This window comes from Belonocnema kinseyi, chromosome 8 (genome assembly GCF_010883055.1).
Source record: "Belonocnema kinseyi isolate 2016_QV_RU_SX_M_011 chromosome 8, B_treatae_v1, whole genome shotgun sequence".
NCBI classification, from domain to species: Eukaryota; Metazoa; Arthropoda; class Insecta; order Hymenoptera; family Cynipidae; genus Belonocnema; species Belonocnema kinseyi.
Window position 1 is genome coordinate 52,874,668 of NC_046664.1, and position 26,913 is coordinate 52,901,580.

The 26,913-nt window shown below is 26.4% G+C and overlaps 1 protein-coding gene across 1 annotated transcript in view; it reads right to left on the reverse strand.

Moving 5' to 3' along the window:
- LOC117178759 (sn1-specific diacylglycerol lipase beta-like) overlaps positions 1 to 26,913 on the reverse strand; it is a 68,997-nt gene that overhangs the window by 16,673 nt on the left and 25,411 nt on the right. Inside the window, exons 2-4 of the mRNA XM_033370202.1 lie at positions 15,954 to 16,052; positions 13,057 to 13,269; positions 7,302 to 7,624 (exon numbers count right to left, since the gene is read on the reverse strand). Of these exons, the coding sequence (XP_033226093.1) occupies positions 7,302 to 7,624; positions 13,057 to 13,269; positions 15,954 to 16,048 (631 nt within the window). The 5' untranslated portion in view covers positions 16,049 to 16,052. The remainder of the gene's footprint in view (positions 1 to 7,301; positions 7,625 to 13,056; positions 13,270 to 15,953; positions 16,053 to 26,913) is intronic.

Here is a 26,913-nt window from a genome sequence, read left to right on the forward strand (position 1 = left end):
AAATTCGCCTTCAGAGTTGAAAATTTAACAGTTTTTTTTAACTGAAAATATAATTATTCCATTTTTATTTAAAAGGAGTATATATTTTTAATTGAAAATTGATATTTTTCTATTTGAAAATTCAACTATTTGGTTGAAAATTCATGTATTTTCTTGAGGATTAAAATATTTCGTTGAAAATTCGTCTTCTCTGATTGAATTCGACTGATTTCTATTTTAAATTGAAATAGTTTTTCGTTAAAATATGAATAGGTTTCGTTGAGAATTGATCTGTTTCGGTTTAAATATTAAACTGCATTGTGTAAACTAAAATTAGACTATTTTGTTAAAAATTTTATTTTCGGTTTGAAAATTCAATTTTTTTGTTGAAAATACGTCTTTTTTGAAAAAATACAACTGTTTCATTGAAAGTCTATTTTTTTGGTTTAAAATTATACTTGGTAGAAAATTATATTTGTTATTGAAAAGTCGTAGTGTCGTGTAAAAAAATTAACTGTTTTGTGAAAAAATCATCTACCTATATTTTGTTAAAAGTTCGTCTTTTTAGGTACAAAATTAATCTTTTCGGCTGTGGATTCAACTATTTTGTTGAAAGTTCGTCTTTTTTGGTCCAATGTAACTGGTAGAAAATTCTTTTTTTGTTCTTAAAAATTAATTTTTTTACTGAAAATGTAACTATTCCATTTTTGGTTGAAAACTGATATGATTCAGTTGAGAATTCAACTATTTTGCTAAAATTTAAACTAATTATTATAAAAATTAGTTACTTGGTAGAAAATTAAGTTTTTGTATTGGAAGTTCATGTCGGGTGAAAAATTAACCTATTTTCTTAAAAATTCATCTTTTAGGCTGTGTATTCAACTATTTTGTTAAAAATTGGTCTTCTTTAGGTCAATTTCACTTGTAGAAAATCAGTTTTTCGTTCAAAATTAAGTTTTTCAACTGAAAATTTAAATATTTCATTTTTGTTTTAAACCTTAACTTTTTTAAAGTGAAAACTAACTTTTTGTTATAAATACTACTATTTTGTTAAATAATAAAGTATTTATTTAATAAATTAACTAATTGGTAGAAAATTAACTTTTTGGTTGAAAGTTCATAATGTTAGGTGGTAAATTCATGTTCTTTGTTGAAAATTCGTATTTTTTAGTAGAATATTTTACTTCTTCATTGAAAAATCATCATTTCGGTTGAGAAATTAACTATTTTGTTAAAAATTCTTATTTTTCAGCTCAATTCAAGCGGTTAAAATTCATTTTTCTTTATTGACAATTAGTTTTTCAAACTGAAAATGTAACTATTCCATTTTTGTTTGAAACTTTATCTTTTTTATTTAAAAATTCAAAAATTTGGTGGGAAATTTATCTCTCTTGATTAAAAATTACATTCTTGTTAAAAATATATCTTGCGTATGTTTCAAAATCAACGATTTTGTTGAATCTTCTTTTTTGTCGAAAATTTAACTATTTGGTTAAAAATTCGCCCATTTGTATTGAAAATTCAGCCTTCATGTTAAAAAAATCATCTATCTTGTTTAAACATTCATCTTTATTTCTTTTTTATTTAAAGTTGAAATCTTGTTTCGTTGAAATATTAAATCTTTCGTTAAAAATGTAGCTTTTTTTAGTTTAAACTAAACTATAACTATACAAACATATCCCAAAATTGGTAACATAGTTATGGCTGATTCCTTAATAATTTCTTATCAATTTATTTGATTCATGCATAAAATGTGTTGAGTAATAATATAATTAATGAATTATTAATAAATAATTAAACTTTATTCTTTAAATATATTATAATAGGATTTTGTCGTGTTTAGTAAAGGCAATAAAAATCATATAACATTCGTAACGACAAAAATAGAAATGTCATTATTCAAAATTGCCAAAAATATTCTTTCGGCTGGTTGATCAAATAATCATACAAGTTTGAAAATTGTCACTTGCGTGCTGGGACATTTGTTTGAACTTGTTTTTCGCGTTTTTTCAACAAATTTGAAAGAATTAGTAAAAAAAAAAAAAAAATTATCATGACTTAGAGGAAGTGCAAGAATTAATATTAGAATGTCGTTACATTTTTAAAAGGATTTTACATAGAAAATTCTTAAATCAGAGAATGTTACCTAAAAAATTGTTTAAAATGATTTAAATGAATAATTTTGACCCTTTTAGCTTTAAATTACATTTTCGGAACATTTCCTCTTCATTTATTCGATTAAATTTTTTATTGAAAGTAGCACTGTAAGGCCTGAATAATTAAAAAATAGTTGTATTTACAAATACCCAGTAAAGATAAATAATGACATGTTTCATAATATATTGTTAATCATTTCGAGATGGGCCTATCGTTAAAAGAAAGAAAGTATAGGAATAAAGGACATTCAGCTCGTTAATGAATGGAAGGTTGCAGAATTTATTACCTCGTCATAAAAAATAGATAAAATAATAAAAATTAACGAAATGTCTACACTAACTGAAAAAAATCCGGCTATTCATACCGAAAATTTTCTGCAAATAGCCCCTTCCTCTTACCTCTTGGATTTGTACCAAAAAATGCAGCGGTTAAAAAAATCTGTTCCATGTCAGAATTCGTCACAATTTGAAACTTTTCTCTTCTAAATTTTAGAAAAAGAGTCACTATACTATTTTAACAATAATAGAAAATTTTTAGAAGATGAAACTTTTTTAATTCTGAGTTTGAACGGGATTTTGACTTTGGCAAAGGATAATTTTTTGAAAGAAATTTTAATTCTGACTTATAAAAAGGGAACTAACAAAAGCAATTCATGTTCCAAGTCGAAATTCTTCAGATTTTGTTAAAAATTCGTCTTTTTGTTGGAATTTAACGTTTTTAGTTGAAATCAATTTTTTTCAATTTAAAATTAAAATATTATTTTGTTTTAAATAGAAATGATTATATTCTTCGTTGAGAATTTATCATTACTTATTTAAAATTCATCTACGGTTTTGAAAGTTCAACTTTTTTTAAAGCATTTTTTTGATGATATCGATTTATCAATGCAGTTTCTGATTTGACTATTAATTTAAAATTTATCTATTAAAAAAAAACTATTATGTTAAATACTTAAATCTTTTTTTTTAATTTAACTGGTTTGCTGAATATCCGTCTTTGTGAAGATAAAATTAGTCCTTTTCGATTAAAGATACAACTATTTTATTAAAACTTCGACCCTTTTTTTCAAAGTTTAACTATTTTATTATGAACACATTTTTTGGGTTATAATTAATTATTTCATTTAAAATTTAACTATTTATTTGAATTTTTTTTTCTTTCTTGAGTGAAAAAACACTCCTGATTGAAAATTCCACTCTTTTATAAAAAAATTTTTTTAATTTGAAAAATTATCTTTTTTGGTAAAAATTGTATCTTTTTTTGTTAGAAATGCAACTGTTTGGCTAAAGATTAAACTGTTTTGGTTGAGAATACAACTAATTTGTTGAAATCTCGTCTCTTTTTGTTTATTCTGTGTTTTATTTTAAACTAAAATATTTTTTTTGTATTTTTGAAATAGCAACTATTATATATATTTTTAACTTATTTCTGTTGATTGAAAATTTATCTACTGTGTTCGAAGTTGAACTATTTTAATGAAAATTGATTTTTGTTGTTGTTAAAGACTCATCATCGCAGTTGGAAATCCGAATATATTTCACAAAATTTAATTACTTTCTTAAAAATTCAACTATTTTGTTCAAAATTTGTCTTTGTGGATAGAAAATTCGCCCCTTTGGTTTGAAAATTCAACGCAATTGTGTGGTGGAAAACTACTTTTTTCTGTTCCAAATTGCACTATTTGCTTGAAATTTTTTTTATCTCAAGCGAAAAATCTTTCCTAGTTGAAAATTTAACTCTTTTATAGAATACTCGATTTTTTGGTAGAAATACTATCACCTTTGTTTAAGAATTCAAGTGGTTGGTTAAAAACTATTCTTTTTTGGTTGAGAATTCAACCATTTTGTAAAAGATTTTTTTTGTGAATTAAACTGTTTTTTATTCAAAATTGAAAGATTCTTTTCGCTGAAAAAGTAAATTTTATATTTTTCGTTGAAAATTTGTCTTCATTATTTGCAAATTTAACTATTCGGTTGAGAGTTAACCTTTTTTGATTGAAAATTAATTTTTGTTGTTGAAAATTCATTTTTGTTTTGAAGAATCATCATTGCAGTTAAAAATGGATTAATTTAGTTAAAAATGTATTTATTATGTTTAAAATGTAACTATTTTGTGAAAAAGTAATCTTGTTTTGTTTGAGAATTCAAATATTTAGTATAAACTGAACTGTTTTGTTTAAAAATAATTTTCTTGTTTGTTGGATATTCAACTATTTACTTGAAAAATCTTTTTTATTGGTTGAAAATTAATCTCTCCGGATTCAAAAAAGTTAAAAGTTTTCTAAAGTATTCAACTTTTTAGCTTGAAAACTGAACTGTTTTGTTAAAAATTCATCTCTTTTGGTAGAAAATGAATCTCTTTGGTAAAAAGTTCAATAATTTTATTAAAAATGAAATATATATGACCAAAATTGATTTGATAATATGATGATGATTATCTGAGGACCGGGACACTGATTAAGACAAAACTGGGAGTTGAAAAGCATCGTTACCGATGTTATTTTTTTTTTTAAGTCTACTGGTATGTATTAGCATTATTAAAGTAATAATATATTTTTTAGCCTGAAAAAATTCTCTCTAACTCCACTGGGATACGAACCCCGGTCTTCAGATTGCCGGTCTGGTGCTCTTATCAGCTGCGGAGAAGACGAGATACATTCTCACAACAACGAAAATTGTAATGTTATTCTAATTTTTCTATTCAGTTCTTAAATCATGAATCATAAGTCAAAAATAAATAGAGGGAAGTTGTTAAGCTGGTAAATATTATATCAAAGTTAGTACAACCACCAAACCCGAAACCTGAGGACATGGGTTCGTATTCCAGCGACGTTAAATACACGGTAAAAAAATTGAGCTGTGACAGGGATATTATTCCTTTTTATAGCTAAACATTTAGCTGAAAACGAACGACGGAATTGAGAAAGATTCCTGGATAAGCGAAAATGAATATCCTTGACCATTTTCCATATACCAGGGATATCGTATAGTCAAACCCCTGATAATTATAGCTATAATAGGGATTTTAAGAAGAGGTCCCTGAAGGAATTGTCGGAAAAGCACCGGTGCATTGTGGGAGCAGCGAAATAAAATGGCGACGGTCTAATCGGGAGCAGTGAAAGTTCAAATTTACTTTGGACAATCACACGCTTTTTATCACTTAAAATATGCCCGTATGTTAATATTAAATAGAGTTTATGATGCGGTAATAATAATTTACCATTTTTTCGATTGTAGGCGATAACTATATTGAAATATCAAGAAACGCGATAAAAACAACAAACTTGACCTCCAAATGCATTATACGGATTTCAGGGAAATTCATTTTCGCGATACCAGACGAAAGATTAGCTAGTGTAAGTTAAAATATTTCTATAACTAAAATTTTTTTAAATCTAAAGATAATAAAATTATACATAATCACTCGAAAATAATAAACTCTCCAACTTAGCAATTGAGGAGTTCTGGACAAGAAGGCGACAGGCCCTCGAGAACGAGTAAAAGTATTGTCCGGATTGTGACGTCAGGTATCAAAAGTAAAATTTGAAATTTAAAAAAACCAAAAATGTAGTTAGATAGCTCTTGAAAAATGAACCTGAGTCCCCATTTACAGTTTTTCTCTCGGGCTGAAAATTTTCCAGTAAATAAATAAAAATTGACTTTTTTTAAATTGAAATAACCATGTTTTTCACATTCAACTCGCCGTAAGTAATTCGTTTATCAACTAATTAACAAATTTCTTTTTGAGTTTTATTCGTGATATTATAGCGGAGGCTACAGTTTCTAAAAAGGGTCAAAGTTAATCTCTAATGTTTTTTTTTCAATCCGAATGAAAAACCACGTTTTTAGACTTTCACATTCCAAAAGTGAGCCAAGAAGTTTGAGCTACGACAAATTTCAAGCGAACGAATTTTCCGCCAATGTATTGGCCAACTTTTTGGAAAATCTTAATTCGATTTGATTTTTAGTTCCATAATTACCGCGACTTTATTACGAGCTCGCGATGCGACACCACAAGATTTTTCAAGAGACGCCGCCGGAACGCTGACTAGTGCGAGCGAGTGCACAAAACAATGGATGGGCAAGGACGATGTTTCAGGCTTCAGGCGGCGTCCCCTGAAAAATCCTGTGGTGTCGCGTCGCGAACTCGTAATAAAGTAGCTGTAATTATGGAACTGAAAATCAAATAGAATTGAGATTTTCCAAAAGGTTGGCCAATAGATTGGCGGAAAATTCGTTCGCTTGAGGTTTGTCGTAGCTCAAACTTCTTCGCTCACTTTTTGAATGTGAAAGTCTAAAAACGTGGTTTTTCATTCGGATTAAAAAAAAAACATTAGAAATTAACTTTTGACCCTTTTTGGAAACTGTAGCCTCCGCTAGAATGTCACGAATAAAACTCAAAAAGAAATTTGTTAATTAGTTGATAAACGAATTACTTACGGCGAGTTGAAGGTGAAAAAACATGGTTATTTCAATTAAAAAAAGTCAGTTTTGATTTATTTACTGAAAAATTTGCAGCCCGAGAGAAAAACTGTAAATGGAGACTCAGGTTCATTTTTCAAGAGCTATCTAACTGTATTTTTGGTTGTTTCAAATTTCTAATTTCACTTTTGATACCTGACGTCACAGCCTGGGCAATACTTTTACTCGTTTTCGAGAGCCTGTCGCCTTCTTGTCCAGAACTCATCAATTGTGTCCAAATTACTGATTTACGAGAACAATTTACATAAAGTAACTAAATGTTTAACTCTTCTAACCAAACGTTTTACCTAATCTAAGCGGACACTTTCTTTGACTTTAATATATTCTCGATGCACTCGTTCGCCTCAAGAATTTTTTTTCCGTGTAGGTTTTTTTCAGAAAGAAAATATATTAATACTTTAATTCAGTATCAATACACACTAGTAGACCCAGAAAAATAACATCGAGACTCATTATACCTATCACTGGTAAAAAAACAATAAAATCGAAAACATCTGATAATCGTTTTGGTAAACACTCTAAGGACATTCAACTCATTAACGAATGGAAAGTTCTGAAGATGATGGCCACCGTTTCGAATTTCTTTGAAGAACATAACGTCACAAGGTCTGTAATTTGCAAGCAGCCGCTAATTTCGAGCGTTTTATTATGCTTTAGCCTCACCCGCATGTACCTATGTCTCACCAGCAACATGTTGGAAGGTTTCGTTGGCACTCTCGTCTCTCCTCATCCACCAAAAAAATTTGAACCTCCGAAGCCAGATCCTGGAGGCTCTTCCATGTTCGATTTCATCCTCAAGAACTTTTTCTTCCAATCTGAGAGACCCCAGGGGATCGAAGACCAGTGCCAAGCCCAAAATAGCCAGCCCAATCAGCACCCAGTCGAAAAAAACGAGGACCTTTACTGCCGTTATGGTATAATGTTCGTTGCTGCACCTTACGTTATCACTTAGTACCCATAAAGAACCCAAAATGTTCCATACGATCTCCAAGGGCATCAGGAGGATTCTGAAACGTGTTTTTTTTTTAGAATTTAATTATTTATTTTGTATTACACTGGAACCTAGGTTAGTGCACGGCTTCAGAAAAAACAGTAAGGGCCGCGTGAAACATTTCTATTGGATTTGGACGCATGATGAAACTTAATGCACCTAAGGTCCTAAAACGCTGAGAGTGTGGCTCTTTTGCTGTTTGTCACGCTGAAGGGCATGTGATACTTACAGTTTCCCCGGCTTTTTTTCCACAAAAATGAAAATTTTTAAAAACTGAATTCGTAGATGCTATAAAATATCATAACGGACGTCTCCGGACTCTTTTTTGAGGGATAATAACAAAAAAAATTTATTGTGCTAAATAAAAATTATATGCATATGTATTATTTTGAGGTTACGTCGTTTTTCATCTCTGCCTTTCCGATAATCTGGAAATTATTTATGAAATAATCTTTTTTGATTGCCTGCAAAAAGGGTTAGTTCCGGGAGATTAGTTACTATGTTTATTTGCAAGTCCAAAGTTTTCGGCCAAAAATATTGTGTAGTTTGGAAGTAACGCACAGGAGAATTGTAACATACATAACCTCCAAATGTACACACGTTGTTAACAATATTAAACAATTTTTTGAAAAAAAACACAAATAAAGTGTGCGGGAACGTCCGTTAGCATGTTCGCTATCATTTCCCAAATTTCTAAGACAAAATATTGATTATTCTAGAAAAAAAGCCGTCGGAACCTAAAACTGGTAAAATCGATACTAATTCCTAAGCGCTATGTAAATTAATCAGATTTTGAATTAAACCAAAAAAAAGTGTTTGAGGACATCCGTTAGCATGGTCGCTATCATGTCCCAAATTTTTAAGACAAAATTTTGATTATTAAAGAAAAAAAGCCGTCGGAACCTAAAACTGGTAAAATCGACAATTTTTTAAGTATCACATGGCCTTAACTGAGCACCGCATCTCTTTTGGTCTCGCGGCGCCTTTCAGCACAAAATTGCCGAGAATAGCAAATTTAGGAACGCTCAAATTAAGTTTACGGATATCCAGGCTCCAGTGTATTTAATAAGATGTTGTTATTTGATCACGTAACATTTTTAATTTATGAATTATCTGCATTATCAACTTTGTATATCAAAATGTCTAAACAAATAATTTTACTATATCGACAAATTTATTTATAAATGTTTCTAAACATTATTGATAGAAGAGAACATTTAAATTGTAAATTATTGTTTAAGAATGGGAGAGAATTATGTTCTAACATTTCGCTACTATACTATAATTTTTAAATTTTCTCAAATTTTTAAAGCGAAAAATAAGAAGCTTTTTAATGATTATGAAAGATTTGAGATTTTTTCAAGATTTCTGGAACAAATTCAAATATTTTAGGGGTTTTTTAAAGAATAATTTTAAATTTAAAAGATTTCAAAATACAAACTGAATTTTGCAGGAGGTCAAGAGAATAAAAAAACTGTTCTTAAGATTTATGGGAAATTTTAAAACTATTGCTATGTAATGAATTCTAAGAAAAAATTGAAAAATGTTACGAATTTCTTGAAAATGATTACCTGAAATTTTTAAAAGAATGCAAAAGATTTTAAAGCAAAATTTGGCCATATTATATTATTTTAATAAGTTTAAGATATATTCAGAAGTATTGAAACGAGTAAAAAATAATTAACACCTGCAGAAATTTTTAAAGACATTTGTAAGGTTTCATGAAAATTAAAAACATTTTTTTAGGTTCCTAGGAAAAATTTAAATAATTAAAAAAATTAATTTTAAGAGATTATTTAAAAAGATTTTTTAAACATATCAAAAGATTAGCAACATTGTTAAAGAAGAATCTTAAAGAAAATTAAGGCAAAATTTGAATAATTTTAAAAGATTGGATGATATTAAAGGTCTGACAAAATTTAAAAAAGAATTTATTAAATATTCATGTGAAAATTTTAAATGATTTTTTATTTTGAAAAATGAACCTCAAGAGAAAATTTAAAAAAGGGTTTTAGAAATAACAAACGATTTCCTAAAATTTCAAAAAAAGTGGAGATTTTAAAGCAAAGTGTTTCACTTTGGTAAGATTAAAAAATCAACAACAAAAAAATCGTGTAGGTTCAAGAAATAGTAGAATTAAAGAGATTCAAAAAGAATTTTAAACCTCGAAAGATTTTTAGAAATGTAGATTTTTGAATATTTCAAAATTAAGCTTGAGAAGCTTTAAAAGAATTTCGAAAGCTTTCAAGAGAATAAAAAAAGTTTTAGAACAATTGAGAAGATTATAAGGCAATTTTTTACATTTTGAATGATTTTTCAAAATGTATCAAATATTTATTGATTTCTTCCATACTTCTAAAAGTCCTAAGCATCTTTCAAAAAGACTCGAATATTTAAAATATGTAAAACCCTTTAAAATAAAATTAATTTCATTAAAATCTTCTAGATTCTTTTCTGATTTTAAATCGAATTTAAGTGTTCAAAAACTTTTTAAAAAAATAGTTGTTTTAAAGTTTTTTGTTATATTATTATTAATTTCATTTTGCATTCTTTAAGGTAATAAAAAAAGTGTTGAAATGGTAAATTTTAATTAGTACTTACATTAGGTAACTTCAATATTTTTTTGTCCAAAAAAATATTGAAAAAGCATTGAGTGTTAAATAAAAATAATGATTTATTTATTTCTACACAATTCGCAATTTAAAAAAACCCGTTTTTTATTTAGAAAATGTGTATTATGTTTTTAAAAATAATACAAAATATGTTACGTGACAGCCCTGGGGGGTTAAAGAAAATGGTATTGTGTCTCACAGGGGGGGGGGGGTAGTAAATAATGTTACGTAATATGTGAAAGCTCTCTATATGTACTAGAGTAGTCCAAAAAATGCCCCCATAAGCCTGTTTTGGGACCATATAGGGTCCAACACTATACGTGAAAAATGGGGTCTTGCGAGTTTTTGGTGCTAATTATGATTTTTTTGCTGTTTTTTGAACACAAAATTGTTTCTCATACATGAAATACTACTTTTTAGTAATAATAAGATCTATACATTAATTGTTTAAACAATTTATTTTTGCTTTTAAAAATTTTCTCTCAGAATATAAAGTCGCGTTTTTTCAGCATTTTTCAAATTAATTTAAATCTTTTATTCAGAGCGAGACAATAATCAAATAAATTACCCAATAATAATTGTTTCATCAATTTATTATTATTTACGATAATATTCTCTCTGAATAATTTCTCGGAGGTTGCGTTTTTTTTCTAAAATATTCAACTTTTTGACCACTTTTAATTTAAAGTATGCAAAAAATATTGCACTTCAACAAAACTAATTTTATAAACAAATTTTTATTGTTTATAGCTATCATCTCCTATATTAATGCTAAATAGTTGCAGCTTTTTCTAGAATTTTCCTTTTTTTGTCAACTTTTCAGTTAGAATGAGGTAACAATTATTTCATGCAGTTTTTTCTGAAATATACAACTTTATGTCTCCTTTTCACTCAGTGCGGTAAAAATTAATGCAAGTTAACGATCATAATTGTTAAAACAATTTATTATTATTTAAAAATATCTTCTCTTAGATGTGATGGCTAGAAAGTTACGTTTTTCTGATATTTTTAACTTTGCTTTGGCTTTTTAGATCTGCACAAATAATAAATAAATAAACAATAAAGAGGATAATTTTTTAAATGATATATTTCTTTTTTGATATTAAATTTTTCTGAAATAAAACAAATGTTTGAAATATTATTCAATTTTTCTATATTGATCGTATTAAATTTAATTCTTCTATGAAGTAATTCCTGAGAGCCTTTTTGTTTAAATTAATATCAATACTTATCATCAACTGCTAACTAGAAAGTTAAAGAAAAGCTGAAATAAACTTTTTAAATAATGATGTTTGTGAACTTGTACTAACTATTATCTCACTGAGTAAAAAGCGAACAAAAAGTTCAATACCGCAATTATCTAGCTTTAAAATAGACGAAGTTAATAATAAGCAATAATTATTAATTTAAACAATTACTTATGTTAAATTAAATTAATTATTACCACATTCTAAGTGAAGAGAGGAAAAAGTTTAAGATTTTGGAAAAAAGCCGCAAGTTTCTAACATTATTCAAAGAAAATATTATTAAAAATAATAATAAATTATTTAAAACATTTTTTTGTTAATTAAATTAATTCACCCTTATTCTATTTGTAAAGTGGACCAAAAGTAGAAAATTGTAAAAAAATTGCAATTTTCTTGCATCATTCCAAGAGAATATTGTTATAAATGATAATAAATTGCTAAAACACTTATTATAGTTCAATTGAATTGATCATTGCCTCAATATAACTAAGAAGTTAAAAATAAGTTGATAAGTCTAGAAATCCCGAGACTTTCTAACTGAATTCTGAGAGAAAATATCCAGGAACAATAATAAAAATTCTTTAAACAATTCATGCAATCATCTCATTATTAAGAGAAGGTATTATTTTATGCAAGAGAAACAGTCTGTACAAGAAACTGCAAAAGTATAATTAGTGTGGAAAACTCGTAAAATCCAATTTTTATGAAATGGGGATTTTTCGGGACCCTATAAAACTGAGTTGTGGGAGTGGTATTTAAAAAAAGAAATATTAATTTGTATTCTATAGCTAATGATGAAGAGAAATATTGAGTTTCAACTCGTTTGAATTCGATAATTTCGAATCGATCTATTTTTAGCCCAGACTTTATTCAATTTTAACGTTTTTTAAAGGAATAATTTTTAAATTTAAGAAAGATTTGTATGTTTGGATTTTTGATAACAAATTTTTGATTATTGTATTTATAAACAAAATTGTCACTTTTTTAACTTTTCAGAAGTGGGTGTTCAGTGAGTGATTAGATTTTAAAAAGAATGTTATAAAGTTATGAGAAAATTGACATATAAAAAAATAAATAAACTAAAAATAAAAAAAGTTTTTTTTCAAGATTAGCAATGTTTAGGCCCTTCAAATCCAGAGTCTTGGTATAAAATGCAGGAGAAAACAATTCTTCATTACGATTCATTGAAGATAGATGGCATTTTTCTTGTTTGAATAATTTTAATAAGCAAATTCACTGTTTCGTATTCTTCAACAAATACATTCAACTTTTTTACTCCATCAAATAAGAATTTTTTTATAGTCTTTTCTATGATAATCTACAAATGTGCAGTAATTATAAAATATTTAAAAAATTTTTATAAACAAATTCAGTTACGTTATTTTTCAACTTATAGACTCAATGCTTTTATTTAATCAGTTAAGAATGTCTTTTCGCTAACTTAATGCTAGGGTACTTTCGAAATTTACAAGAACTATTAATTATTTAAACAATTTTTATAAATGAAAAATGATAGGTTTCTAGTTATAGCATATTAATTTAAGAAATGATCCTAAAATATAATTTAAAAATTTTATTTTTAGACTTACTTGACAGTCAGAAGAGGCTGAACAAAACGCCGAGCATAAGTGTCTGTTATTGAACCTCTTGCACTCTGATTGACTAAAAAGCATAGCAAAATAGTCACAACCCCCAGCATGACTATTTCTCCTACTAAAAACGCCCTCACTAAACCTCCTCCCGATTGACATTTCCATGTTTCCCCATAATATCTTGCACATGCAATTCCTATCAGAGCAATCCTGAAACATTAAAGAAAAAGATAAATAAACAATAAATTATTGATAAGAGATGTTTAAAAAAATATTTTTCTGCTCGAGTAAGGCTGGTACTTTTTATACTAATGAAGGAGGTTTCTAGAACTGCAATTTTTAAACATATTATTATGTAATAGGATCGTCCATAAACTTCGTTACCGCATACTAAATTCAGTATAAAAAACTCAAATCTTATGTTTGAATATTTTCAAGAAAATAGTTGAACTTTCAATTGAAAAAAAGGTTCATTTTCAACCTAGAATGATAGAACCAAGAAATTTTTTTTTACAGTAAAAGATGAATTTTCAAACCACATGAATTATATTTGAACAAAACAGTAAAATTTTCTACTAAAAAAGATGAATTTATCCAATTAGTTGAATTTTCAGCCTACCAAGGTGATTTTTTGACCAAATTGTCGGAATTTTCAAACAAAAATGATGAAAATTTGAAAAAGTTGAATTTAGAAGCCAAAAAGACGAATTTTTTAGAACACAGTTGAATCTTTAACAAAAAAAGTTCATTTGCACCCAAAAAGATGAATTTTCTACTATAAATGATCAATATACTACCACAAGATGATTTTTTTTTAAATAGTCGAATTCTCAATCAAATAAATGAAGTTTCATTCAAGAAAGATGTATTCTAAACCAAATAGTTAAATTTTCAACTAAAAACGAATTTTCTACAAAATAGATCAATTTTCAACAAAATGATTGAATTCTCAACCAAAGCAGATTACTTTTCAACCGAACAATTAAATCTTAAATGTAAAAGGACGAAAATTTAACAAACAGTTGACTCTTTATCTAGAAAAGATAATTTTATTCAAATAGTTGATTTTTCAACCTACAAAGGTGCATTTTTCAACTAAATTCTCGAAATTTTCAAACAAACAAGATTAAAAGTCAACCAAAAAAAAAGACGAATTTTTAACTCAATAGTTGATTTTGTAAAGAAAATTCTAAATTTTCAACAAAAAAGTTCATTTTTAAACAAATAGGTTAATTTGCTACCGAATTAAATAATAAACTAAAATAAGGCATTAATTGTAGCAATTTTTTAAAAAGTAGTTAAACTTTAAACTAAGTCGTTGATTTTTTCTCTAAAAAAATACGAATTTAGAACGGAATAGTTTAATCTTCGGCCAAAAACAGATCAATGTTTAACCAAATATTTGAATTTTCAACCAAAAAATGTTTAAAGATTAAATACAAAAAAGGCGAGTTTTTAACAAAATACATGAATGGTCAGTTAAATTTCTGAATATCCGAGATGAATAGATCAATTTTTAATAAAAAATATAATGTTTAAATAAAAAATAAAAAGCTACATTTTCCGTTTATAAATTTATTTTTAATAACAAAAAAAAATAATTCTCAACAAAAATTTACATTGTTATTCAAGAGAATAATTTTCAAATCAAATAATGAATCTTGAACAATTAAAAAATGAATGTGCAGCATAAGAGTTCAAACCAAAAGATTATTTATTAATCAAGAAGGTTCATTTTCTTAAAATGGAATAGTTAAATTTTCAGGAAAAGTAATTAATATTCAGACAAAAAAATAAATTTTTAAACGAAAATTTTCCAACTTCTTAATTTAAACCAAAAAGACAAATTTTCAACAAAATAGTCGAATCTTCAACCAAATCAGATTAATTTTCAACCATACAGTTGAATTTTAAACAAAAACAGTTAGATTTTTAATCCAAGAAGACGATTTTTTTCACAGAATAGATGACTTCTATCATAAATTATGAATTTTCTACTGAAAGACAAATTTTTGACAAAATATTTTAATCCTCAAACATAGATGAATTTTCAACAAAAAATTATTTTTCTTGAACCAAAAATAGAATGATTAAATTTTTCATTTAAAAAAATCAATAAAACAACGGATTTTTAATCTATTGAATTAAACTAAAAAAAAAGAATTCTTAAGTACATTAGTACTTAAATTTCTATCAAAAAAGGCAAATAATCAACGAGATGATTTTTTTATATAAGAGTTTGAACCAAAAGATGATTTTTTAACCAAGAGGATCAATTTTATAAAACTTTAGTAGTTAAATTTTTTACCAAAAATGTGATTTTTTAATAAAATAGTTAAAATTTCAAAAAAATAATTAAATTTTTAACTAAATAGTAGAATTTTTACCCAAACTAAATGCTATCTAAGTTCGTGATGTGACTTCCAGATACTCCCCTGCCCCCTTTAAGCAAACGTAGATTTTTGTGCGACCCCCCCACCTCAAATAGGTAACGCAGTTTATGGAGAGGCACAATGTGAATAAAACAATTTTCAAATCCGTCGAGTCAATCCATGTAAGTCAACATTTTAAAAAATGACCGTATTTAAATAAATTACTCACTTCTGTATATTTTGCACGGAAATAATACATTTCGACTCAAGATTTAGAATCAAGTTTTTTTTTATTTTAAATGAAGGCTAAGAAACGGCAGTTTACGAGATAAGAATGCAATAAATGCAAATCAACATACAAATTGAGTTTTGTCTGATCTTGGAGTTTTATTCGAGAAAAACCGGTTTTTGCGAAGACATATAAAATCTACGTTGACATTAATGTGTACTTAATAGCCTTGATACCTTAAACCTTGGAATTTTTAAGTTGATTTTCAATGACAAAAAAACGCGAATACTCACCAAACAATACGAATGAAAATTTCAAATAGTCCTGGATAAACGAGATCGTCAGTAGCTGCCAACCACTTTCTTCCAAAAAGCATCAACGCCGGCATCTTCCTGCAAAGGAAATCAATTTTGATTATTATTTATTAATTTTATACAAATTTAAAAATAAAAATTTAAGTTAAATTTACTTCCAGTAAATGCGGAAATGCATTTCCTAAAAACTTCTGAAAAAGCATTGTATGCTGCTAATTTGATAAACACTTTGCTTTTTCATTATTATTAATTAACAAACATATTTCATTCTTCAGAGGATGCATTAGTGATTTTTTTAATTATTTGAAATTAACAACACAAAAATTTAAGGAAAAATGTTGGGGGGGGGGGGTGGCATGGAAATACATCAATACAATTAGGTCAATCAATTCGCCTCGAATCAACGAGTCTTGTTTAATCTTACATCAACTTTGAGTCAAATTAATAAAAAAAAGTTTTACTATAATAAAATAGATTTCTGAAATATGATAAATGATTATAACTTTCTTCAATTTTAAACAAATGTATTATTATTATTTCAGGTTACAAAAACCGTACTTTTTCAATATTATAAATGACCATACCTTCTTTACTCTACAATAGAATGTATTAATATTACGGGCCAATCGATTCGTTTCGAGTCAAGAAATCTTTTATGTTGTTGTATCAAGTTTGAATTATGTTAATGCAAAAAGTTTGATCATAAAAACCCATCTTTAAAACATCATAAATGTCCATAACTGCCTTACTCTTTAATAAACCGTATTAATATTAGAGGACAATCACATTGACTCGAGACAAAAAATCTTTTTTATTCTTACCAATTTATTTTTTACAATTTTAAGTTATCTCGATAAAGAAGGTTTTAATGTCAAAAAAATTTTTTGAATGCTACAAATAACAGCAACTTTCTTTATTTTCAATAAATTTCTTTAATATGATAAATTCATCATTAATCTATTTTATTCATTCATTAATATGCTGATCATTCATTTATATGATTATTCATTCATTAATATGATATATAAATTGACCTTGAACCAAGTATTGTTTTTCATTGTTGCATTAATTTCGCATTGAGTTGATAACAATGTTTTACTGCAAACAAAGATTTTAAAATATTATAAATGGTTATAACTTCCTTACTTTAAAATAAAATTTATGAATATTTTACATCAATCGATTCGTCTGGAATTAACGATTATTATCAAACCTTACATCAACTTTAAATGTTATTAAACAAATTTTACCATGTTAAAATATGTTTTTTAAACATAAGAAGGACGACAACTTCCTTTACTTTTAACAAAATATATTAATATTGAAGGTCCATCTTTACTCTATTATAGGTCGATTCGTCTCGAATCCAGAAATATTCTCTATCTGTGCGTCAACTTTAAATTGTTTTAATAAAAAACGTCTACTGTAAAAAATAGATTTCTTTAATATTTTATATAAATTAATTAGTCTCGAACCAAATAATGTGTTTTAATTTTATATCACATCAAATTATGTTAAAGGCTATTTTATATTCTCATATCAATTAAAAGTATGTTAATAAAAAAGTGTTAATATTAGGAAAAATGTTTTAAATATTATAAATGAAAATGACTTTCCTACTCTTTAGTAAATTGAATTGATGTTATAGATAAATCTATTCGTATCGAATCAAAGATTTTTTATATTTTCACACGACTTCAAATCATGTTGATGAAAAAAGTTTTAATATAAAGAAAGATTATTTAAATTTATAAATGAGCATAATATCATTACTCTTTATTTAAAACTATTATTAATAATTAAATCTGGGTAATGTTATTAAGAATGTTTTATTGTGAAAAACAGACTTTAAAAATATTATAAATGAACATAACGCCCTTACTCTTCAATAAACTGTATTAACATTATAGGCCAATCGATTCGTCTTAAATCGGGGATACTTTTTTAGGTGCATATCACTTACAAATCAGGTTCGTGATGAAAGTTTTACTATAAACAATTTTTTTTTCAAATATTATACATGACCATATGTTTCTTATTAAAAAAAAAGTATTAATATTATAGGTCAATCGATTTGTCTTGAATCGTTCTGATCGGTACATCAATTTTTAATTATGTAAATGGGAAAGGTTTCTCTACAGAAAATCCATTTTTAGATATTTTAAAGCGTTGAAGAAATGTTAAAATTAAATTTAAAAAATCTTTAGTCAGTTTTGAGATATTAGTAGTGAACATAGATCTTCCAAATGTCATCAATTCATTTGAAATCACTTTGAGTTTTCGAACAATAATGTGACATACACAGACGCATCGGAATAATTGCCTTAAGGATTTTTTTAGACAGTTTTAAATTGAGGAACATTCAATTAGCGGAAATTTTTTTAAAATTTTATCCATTACAAAGCTTCAGTTTTGAGGAAGAAAAAATAAGATAACAAAAATTTCTTTATTTTAAACATATCAAAAGATCCAATTAATCTAAAAAAATAATGAATTAGCTAGCTGTTTAATAAAAAAAGAAAATCAAATGATATTTTTAACATTTTTAAATTTCTAACGCGAATACATATTGAAGTTTATAGAAAATTCTTTGGTAACAATTTTATTTTCGTATCGCTAAAGTTTTTAAATTAAGAATTAGAAAATTTCTAAATGGTTTACAAATTTAAAAAATTATTTCTATTTTTAAAGCGAATAATTCTTATTTGAAAATTTTCTACTACGAAAGTTTTTATATTTAAATTTCAAACGCTTTAAATAAAAACTATGTTATTTAATTTGATTTAAAGTTTAGTTTTGAACAATGTAAATAAATTTTCTGTAGTGCTCTGCATTTTTAAATTGAAATGCCCAGGAAAATGTTGTAACATAAAAAATGACAGGGAAATTAATATGAATTTCTCTAGAGACTTAAGTGGCCACTCAGAAATTAATTGTAGTTAATTGTAATACTGATGCTGCAAAAATGTTGAAATTTACAATTTTATTTAATTTTTTTAATTTTTGATTGTTTGTTGTTAATTAGAACTGTAACAAAATATTAATGCCTGGATTTTTATTATTTCGCGCAAAATCGATGAAACCGTTCACAAGAGTAATTTGAGGCGATTCACATAACAAACTTTCTTATGAACACTTCAGAAATTGCTGAGCGGAAGTCATGCTTGATTCACATGCAATTTTACACACGTGAAGTTACTTTAACAAGTAATGAGTTCCACCGGAAACGCATTACTAACATTTTTATTTCCTAACTTTGTTTTTCGATTTTTTGCATAACAAAAGTTCAAACAAGAGGTAGGAAGAATCGATTACAAGAACAGTATATTTAAATTTCGAGAATCCTGTAATTTGTTGTAAAAATTGATTTTTATTAATGAAAAAGCGTTAAGTATGCGGAAGTTGTGAAACTTCAGTAAACCGGAAGAATAAATAAAGCCACAAATACGTCACGCATTATTTTTACTTCAATTGAAAAACTTGTTATAGCTTCATTTGATTGTTTATTAAAGCATAAAACATTGTACTGATTTAATCAAATTCAAATAATTCAAAGGAAAAAAATTACTCATATAGGTGAAAATATGAGTTCATACTGACTGAATGAAATCGATTTATTTTCCATGATTTTGTAGCTATAATTCACTGCAACAAAGAATTGACCAGTTTCGGGCAATATAACTTTCGCTCTGCTAAAGTTATTTATGAAAAAATATCTAAATTTGCATTTCGCAGTTTGCACGATTCGAGTACATACGCATATATATGCATAATCTGTATACTGAACTTTCACCAGTTTATTACAAAATAGACAAAAATATTTATAATTATAAAACTCGCTTTTCAAGAAGTTGTAACATAATCCACTCGTACCTGTTATCACCGGTAGGATTTTCAGTAAAAGGAAAAAGTTAAACTTTTCAAGGTTGGTTCAATTCATGCACCATTTATTCTTTTTCTGACATGAATCTTAAAAGAAGGTTGGGTGAGCCTGGGTGCATTTTATTTTTATTTTACCTTGATTATAAGTCCGTCCTACATATAATAAATGTATGTTACATAAATTTTTTCGTATGTAATATGCAATGAATTGGTTCATTGAAAAAAACGATATTAAATAAAATCCATATTCAGAGCTTGTTTATAAATATAATACGAATGTGAATTTTATGACTATATTAGAACATTGTCCGCGCTAAGCGCGAACTAATTACCTTTTCTTTAGAAAAAACTAGGTATATTTTTCAACATTTTGTTATAGATTTTATATAATTTACAGAAGTTTCTTTATTATGACGAGAAAATTCCAGCAAATTCAATAAGGATGACATACAAAATACATTCCCGGATAAAGCATTCATCAAAGCAGAATGAAATAATATTTGAATATCATTCAGACTTTCTTTAAGAATCAATTCACGTAACTTTATTGTTAAATAAAACTCGAAAATTATTTAAAAAATTAATTATTTAGTTAAAAACTTATGTTTTCCGTTAAAATTAATATTGTTTGGTAGCAAATTAATATTTTTGCAACAAAATTTATCACTTTGACTGGAAATTAGTTTTTTTTGCTATTCACAATTAAGTTTTTTAACTGAAAATTTAACAATTCTATTTGTTGAAAAAATTTAAATATTTTGTTAAAAGTTTGTCTTTTTTCATAACAAATTCTACTATTATATTTAAAATTCTTTTTTTTGTTGTTCAAACTTTGTGTATTGTGGTACAATATAACTTTTCTTGGGGACTAATTTACCATTTTTGGTGGAAAGTTGATATATTTATTTCAAAATGTATATATAACTATTAGGTTAAAAATTCCATTAAAAATTAAAAATTTAGTTACAAAATTCATGTCTTTTGTTAAAAATTAAACTTTTTTGGTAGAAAATTAATCTTTTTGGTCGAAAATTCGTCTTTTTGGTTGTAAATTAGTTTTTTAATTACAAATTTTTTCCAAACTGGAAATTTAACTATTTCTTTTTATTGTCAAAAGTTACCTTTTTTGATTAGGATTTTATGTTTTTGCTTGGAAATTCATGTATTTGCGTAATTCATTATTCTAGTTAAAAATTAATTTCTTTGCTTGAAAATTCAACTATTTTGTTGAAAATTCGAGTGTTATTGTTCTTGAAACTCAGTGATTCACTTTTTTACTTGAAAATTAATTGCTTAGGTAGAAAAATTAAGTATTAGGTTGAAAATTCCTTTAAAATTAAAAATTTGGTTAAAAATGCATGCATTTTTGTCACAAAATAATCTTTTTTTGTAGAAAATTAATCTTTTCAGTTGAAATTTCATTTCTTTATTAATTTTTTTTTCATATTGAAAATTAATCCTTTGAAGATTACAATTATATTTTTTGGTTGAAAATTCAATTATTTTGGTAAAAAATGCAACAAACATGTTAACAATTTCGGTGAGAATTCGTTTTTGTTAAATAATAATGGATTATTTTGACTTAAAAAGTAATTATTCCTTTTTTTTGTTCAAAACTTTATTTTTTTGAATAGGTTTTGGTTTTCACAAATATTTATTTTAATTTAAATGATGCAAGGAAAATATTGAAAAATGGTAATTTTTGTATCTGTTGCAAAAATACAACTCCTGATTAATATTCGACCATAAAGTTACTTTTGCTCATGTCAAATACAAATTTTAATTCTGCTGAATATGTCCGGCTTTAGTGAAATAATACATTTTCATATTTCTGTCAGTTTTATTATGCACACAAACGTGGCTTTCTTTTTCTATTTCTCTTAAAGACCCTCGTTCGTTTTGGAAATTCACAAAAAATATTCGAATGGCACTTAAAAAATGGTCTGGATTAGACTATGAGAAAATTGTTCAGTCATGACGCCGATAATTGTTTATAACTGCGAACTGAATGAATACAACTCAATATAAATATTCAACTATTATTATTTAAAAGATAAAATCAATCTATTTATGTCAAAAATTTAACTTCTTTGTTGAAAACTCTTCTTTTTGGGTGGAAAATTCAACGATTTTTTTTTAAAGAATTTGTCTTCTTCGATTGAATTCAACTAATTTTTTTTACATTAACAATCTTATTTTCGTTTAAGTATCACTCTTTATATGTTTCGATGAGAATTTATCTTTTTCGATTAGAAATTTAACTACTTTATAAAAATACATTTTTTGGGCTAAAAATTCAACTGCTTGGTTGGAAATTAACTTTTCTTAAAATTTATCTGCTATATCATCAGATATTGTACCTTACCGACACTAGAGCAACCCTCCAAACCATGAAGGCAGAAAATCTACCATAATATCGATCAAGTTAAGAATCTTGAATAACAGAAAATGCTTAACGTCTTAATAAGACTAGATGGAAAATAATATTTTTCAAATTAAAATCATTTCTTGAAAAAAAGATCCTAAAGATCCCAATGGAGGGAAGATGGAGTAGGATCTTTTTTTCAAGAAATTATTTTAAATGAACTTTTTTGTTAAAAATCCATATTTTTGAGCTGAAGGTGTACCTGCCATAAAGAAATTCTTTTTTTTTTTGGCTTGCAAATTCCACGACTTAGTAAAAAATGTATTTATTTCTTTGAAAATTACATTTTTTAAATTTATATTCATATTTTTGGGTTAAAAAAGCAATTTTTTGTAGAAGATTCTTTTAAATTGAACTATTTGGTTAAAAATGAATTTTTTAAAAAGATTAACCTCTTTGGTCGAAAATTTAACTATTTGATTGTAAATTTAGGTATTTTGTTGAAAATATATATGTTTTTGTAAAAATTTACTATTCTTGGTGCGAAATTCATCTTTTTTGAAAAAATTACCTTTTATGTTAAAAATGCTTTGCTTTTGGACGAAAATTCAGATGCTTGGTTGAAAGTGAACTGCTTTGTTTAAAATTATATTTCCTTGGTTGAAAAATCAACTGCTTTTAAAAAGTCGTCTTTTAGCATTGGAAATTACACAATTTATTTAGCAAAAATCAAATTATATGGTTTAAAATCAACTCTTTTGTTAAGTTCATATTTTCGGGTTGAAAAAGGAATTTTTTTGTATAAAATTCGTATTTTAGATTTGGAAATTAAATTGTTTTGGGTAAAATGTCACCTTTTTTAGTAAAAAATTCAATTTATGGTTAACATTTTTTATATTTTGTTCAAACTCGTCTGTTTTAGTAGAAAATTAATATTCTTGGTTGGAAGATCATCTTTTTTAGTAAAAAATTCAACTGTTTGGTTGAAAGTTGAACTACCTTGTTAAAATGCATTTTTTTAAAAGATTCACGTCTTTCTTCAGCTTGAAAATTCAACTGTTTGGTAAATAATTCAACTGGTTTTAGTTGCAGCTTAATCTTTTTTGTTTGAAAATTCGGCTATATGATTAAAATTTATCTTCATAGCCTGAGAATTTAACTATTTAGGTTAAAATATATCTGCTTCGTTGAAACTGTATTTTTTTGGTTCTCTATGGAATTTTTTTGGTTAAATTCATCGTTTTGGGACAAAAATTCAATTTTTTTTGTTGAAAACTCGACTATTGGCATTAAAAATTCATCTTTTTTTTATAGAAAATTTAAATATTTGGTTGAAATTGATGGTTAAAAATTAATCTACTTTGTTCAAACAGAAATAAATTTTAACTTTAAAAATCACTCAAATAAGTCTCTTTTATTGGGTTGTAAAAAAACCCATTAATGAAAAATTGGGTGTTACTAGTTTTTGAAGCTAATTTTTTTTTTGTAGTTCTTAAAATAAAAATGCTTGTTTTATATTAACATACGAATTTCTGATAATAATTAAATGCTTATATATAATTTTTAAACAATTTATTATTGCTTTTAGCAATTTTCTCTTAGAATATGAGTTAGAAAGTTACAGTTATTTCTAAAATTTACTACTTTTGGTCGTTTTTCAATTAGAGTGAGGTAATAAGTAATTAAATTTAATAAAAATGAATGGTTAAACAATTGTTTATTATTTTTAATAATATTCTTTTTGAATAATTGTAGAAAATTGCAGTTTTTTCTTAAATTTTTTACTTTTGCTATTCTTTTCACCTAGAGCGCGTTAACATTTACTTAAATTTAAAAGAAATGACTGCTTAAGAAATTTATTATCATTAATAAAGTGCTCTTAAAATAATACTAGAAAGTTACAGTTTTTTTTTAAATTCACTTTTGGCCCCCTTTTTTAATTAGAGTAAGGTAATAATTATTCAACATTAACAAAAACGAAAATCAAACAATTTATTAATGTTTTAAATGATATTGTTTCTGAAAAATGGTAAGAAGTGCGGTTTTTTCTGAAATTCTTAACTTTTAAAAAAAAATAGAAATGATGTTTCACTTAATTTCTCATAATGATTGATTATACTGATTGGAAAAAATACGTCACTGACAATGAAATTGATTGATTAATCAAACAGATATTTGCGGTTTTTTCACCTGAAATTTTCCACTTTTTGTCCGCCTTTTACTTAGTGAGATAATTATTAATGCAAGTTAACAAACATAATTGTTTAAAAAAATGATTAAGGTTGATAACTATTATCTCATAAAGTAATGTTAAAAAGTTGCGTATTTTTCTGAAATATTCAGCTTCTTTCTGACTTTTTAGTTAAGAACACATAATAAGTAATAATATTTATTTTAACAAAATAACTCTTAGTATATACTTTGAGGAAACTTTACATTTAGTATAATTAATATAGAAAATTTAAAGAATATTTTAAATACCTGTATTCATTTCAGAAAAAGATATATTTATAAAAAACGAAGGATTTTTTTAAAGAATATTGTGTCTATTCTTTGTTTATTATTTATTTATGACTAGAAAAGCGAAGCAAAGTTCAAAATTTCAGAAAAAATGTCCGAAAATAATATTATTTGAAATAAGAATAAATTATTTAAAGAATCATGTTTGTTCACTCGAATTATTACCACAAACTATTTAAAAAGTTGAAAAAAGCATTATTACTGGAAAAGATATTTATAAACCATAAAAATTTGTTTAAAAAATTGTTTGTTAAATTGCAATTATTATTACATGATTTTAATTGAAAGATGGATAAAAAATGGAAACTTTTAGAACAATAGCAACTTTCTAGCCTTATTCTAAGAGAATATTATTATGGATAATAATAACTTATTTCAAAAAAATTTCAGTCATTACCTTCTTCTCACAGACGATGTGTTAACAACGAATTTTAATTTCTGACTAGTTGAAATTTTTAAACTTTTTCTTTTATTTAAAATGTGAAACGTTTATTTAAGTTATTAGCCTGAAGAGGTCAGAAAACCAATCTGACGAAACATCGCAAAATTATCGTGAATCATTCATTTATAACCCCAATGATCAATTAAGAATAAATTTCTTCAAATCTAATAATGGAGGGTGACACACATTTTCATACCAAAATATATTTCTATTAGATTTCATTGATTATTGCTTCATTCTAACAGAAAAGTTGAAAATAAGTATTAAAATTTGAAAAAGTCGCGACTTTCTAACTCTACTCTGAGAAAAACCTGATAAAAACAATGATAAGTTGTTTAAACAATTTATGAAAATATCTAAAAATCAGTAGAAAATTGTATTGCATGTATTAGAAGCAAGTTGTAATAAAAAAACTGTAATATATCATTATATAGTGCCAAAAAATGGCAGAACCCAATTTTTGTCTTACGAGATTTTTTTGGGAGTCTATAAATCAGACTTATAGGGATGATACTCAAAAAGTACAGTGAAACTCTTCTATAGCGCCGATTTTGGGACTGACGCTGGGTGGGAACTAACTCATTATAGCCCGCTCCGCTTTTGTTTGTTCATGCCTGAGTGCTCGCCTGAGTGACAACTGCAGACCCCGCGCACCCCCTGTTACACCTACTTGTGGCGCGAAGTCAATTCACTGAAGGGCTAATGAAGGGAGTTCTATTGAAGGGTTTCACTGTAATTATTTATTTGTATTATATAGCTAACTGTGAAAAGAAGATTCGAGTTTTAACTGGATTTATCTATTATTGAAGTTTCTGAATACAATTTACAAAAAGTATTTTTTCCTTATGAGAATTACATGTTAAACTTCATGGGGCTTGCGCCACCTATAAATATCATTAAAAAAAGGATGGTATATTTTTGTAAATTCACATAAATTTCAGTGCTATATACATGAAAATGTTCTAATGTCGAGCGGGAGGTTTGACGTCGAGGATGATCGTGTGCATTCGATCAAGAACCCGGCTGAATTCGGTAGGTAGTTTTCTGCAGTTTTCCTCTTCCCTGGCCAAATGTTAAAGCAAATGCGAGTACTTCTACTAAAGTCGGTTTTCTAGCCGCGGATTGACACTGGTTGTGTACATTATTACAGTGAATTTAAGCCCACCTTATTGAAGAAAAATTTCCACAGGCCGATACCCAGTGAAAAAGAGTTTCACCTTTCGGTTCATGCTAAAAGACTCAAATTATACTTTAGCTATGAGGATGAACCGTGTCTTAACCTCTGTTTTACTGGAGTTTTTTCACAAAAACGGCATAGTACAATGGGTTTTAATCTCGGTGCTACATGGGCCTTAAATGGACCAACTTTACAAGATAATAATAATAATGCTTGAAAGTTAGAGAAAAAAATTTGAATGCATTTTTGGACCATCCTATTCTACAACCCTATAATATATAGAAAAATAAACAGATATTTTAATTTATGTTTGATAGTTCAGTCAATTTGGTTATTTTTCTATTCAACATATAATTTCTTAGATATTTCTATACGAAAACTACCGTAAGCATTGCATTGAACTTCAGGAACGATGCGTTTTTCTACAGTGTCATGGTACTCAAGTGTGCTGCAAGGTACACACAATTATATACAATTTATACACACAATTTATATATTACGACGCTCGAAATAAATCAAGGAATATAATGAAAAATTTAGAGTCTTTAAACTC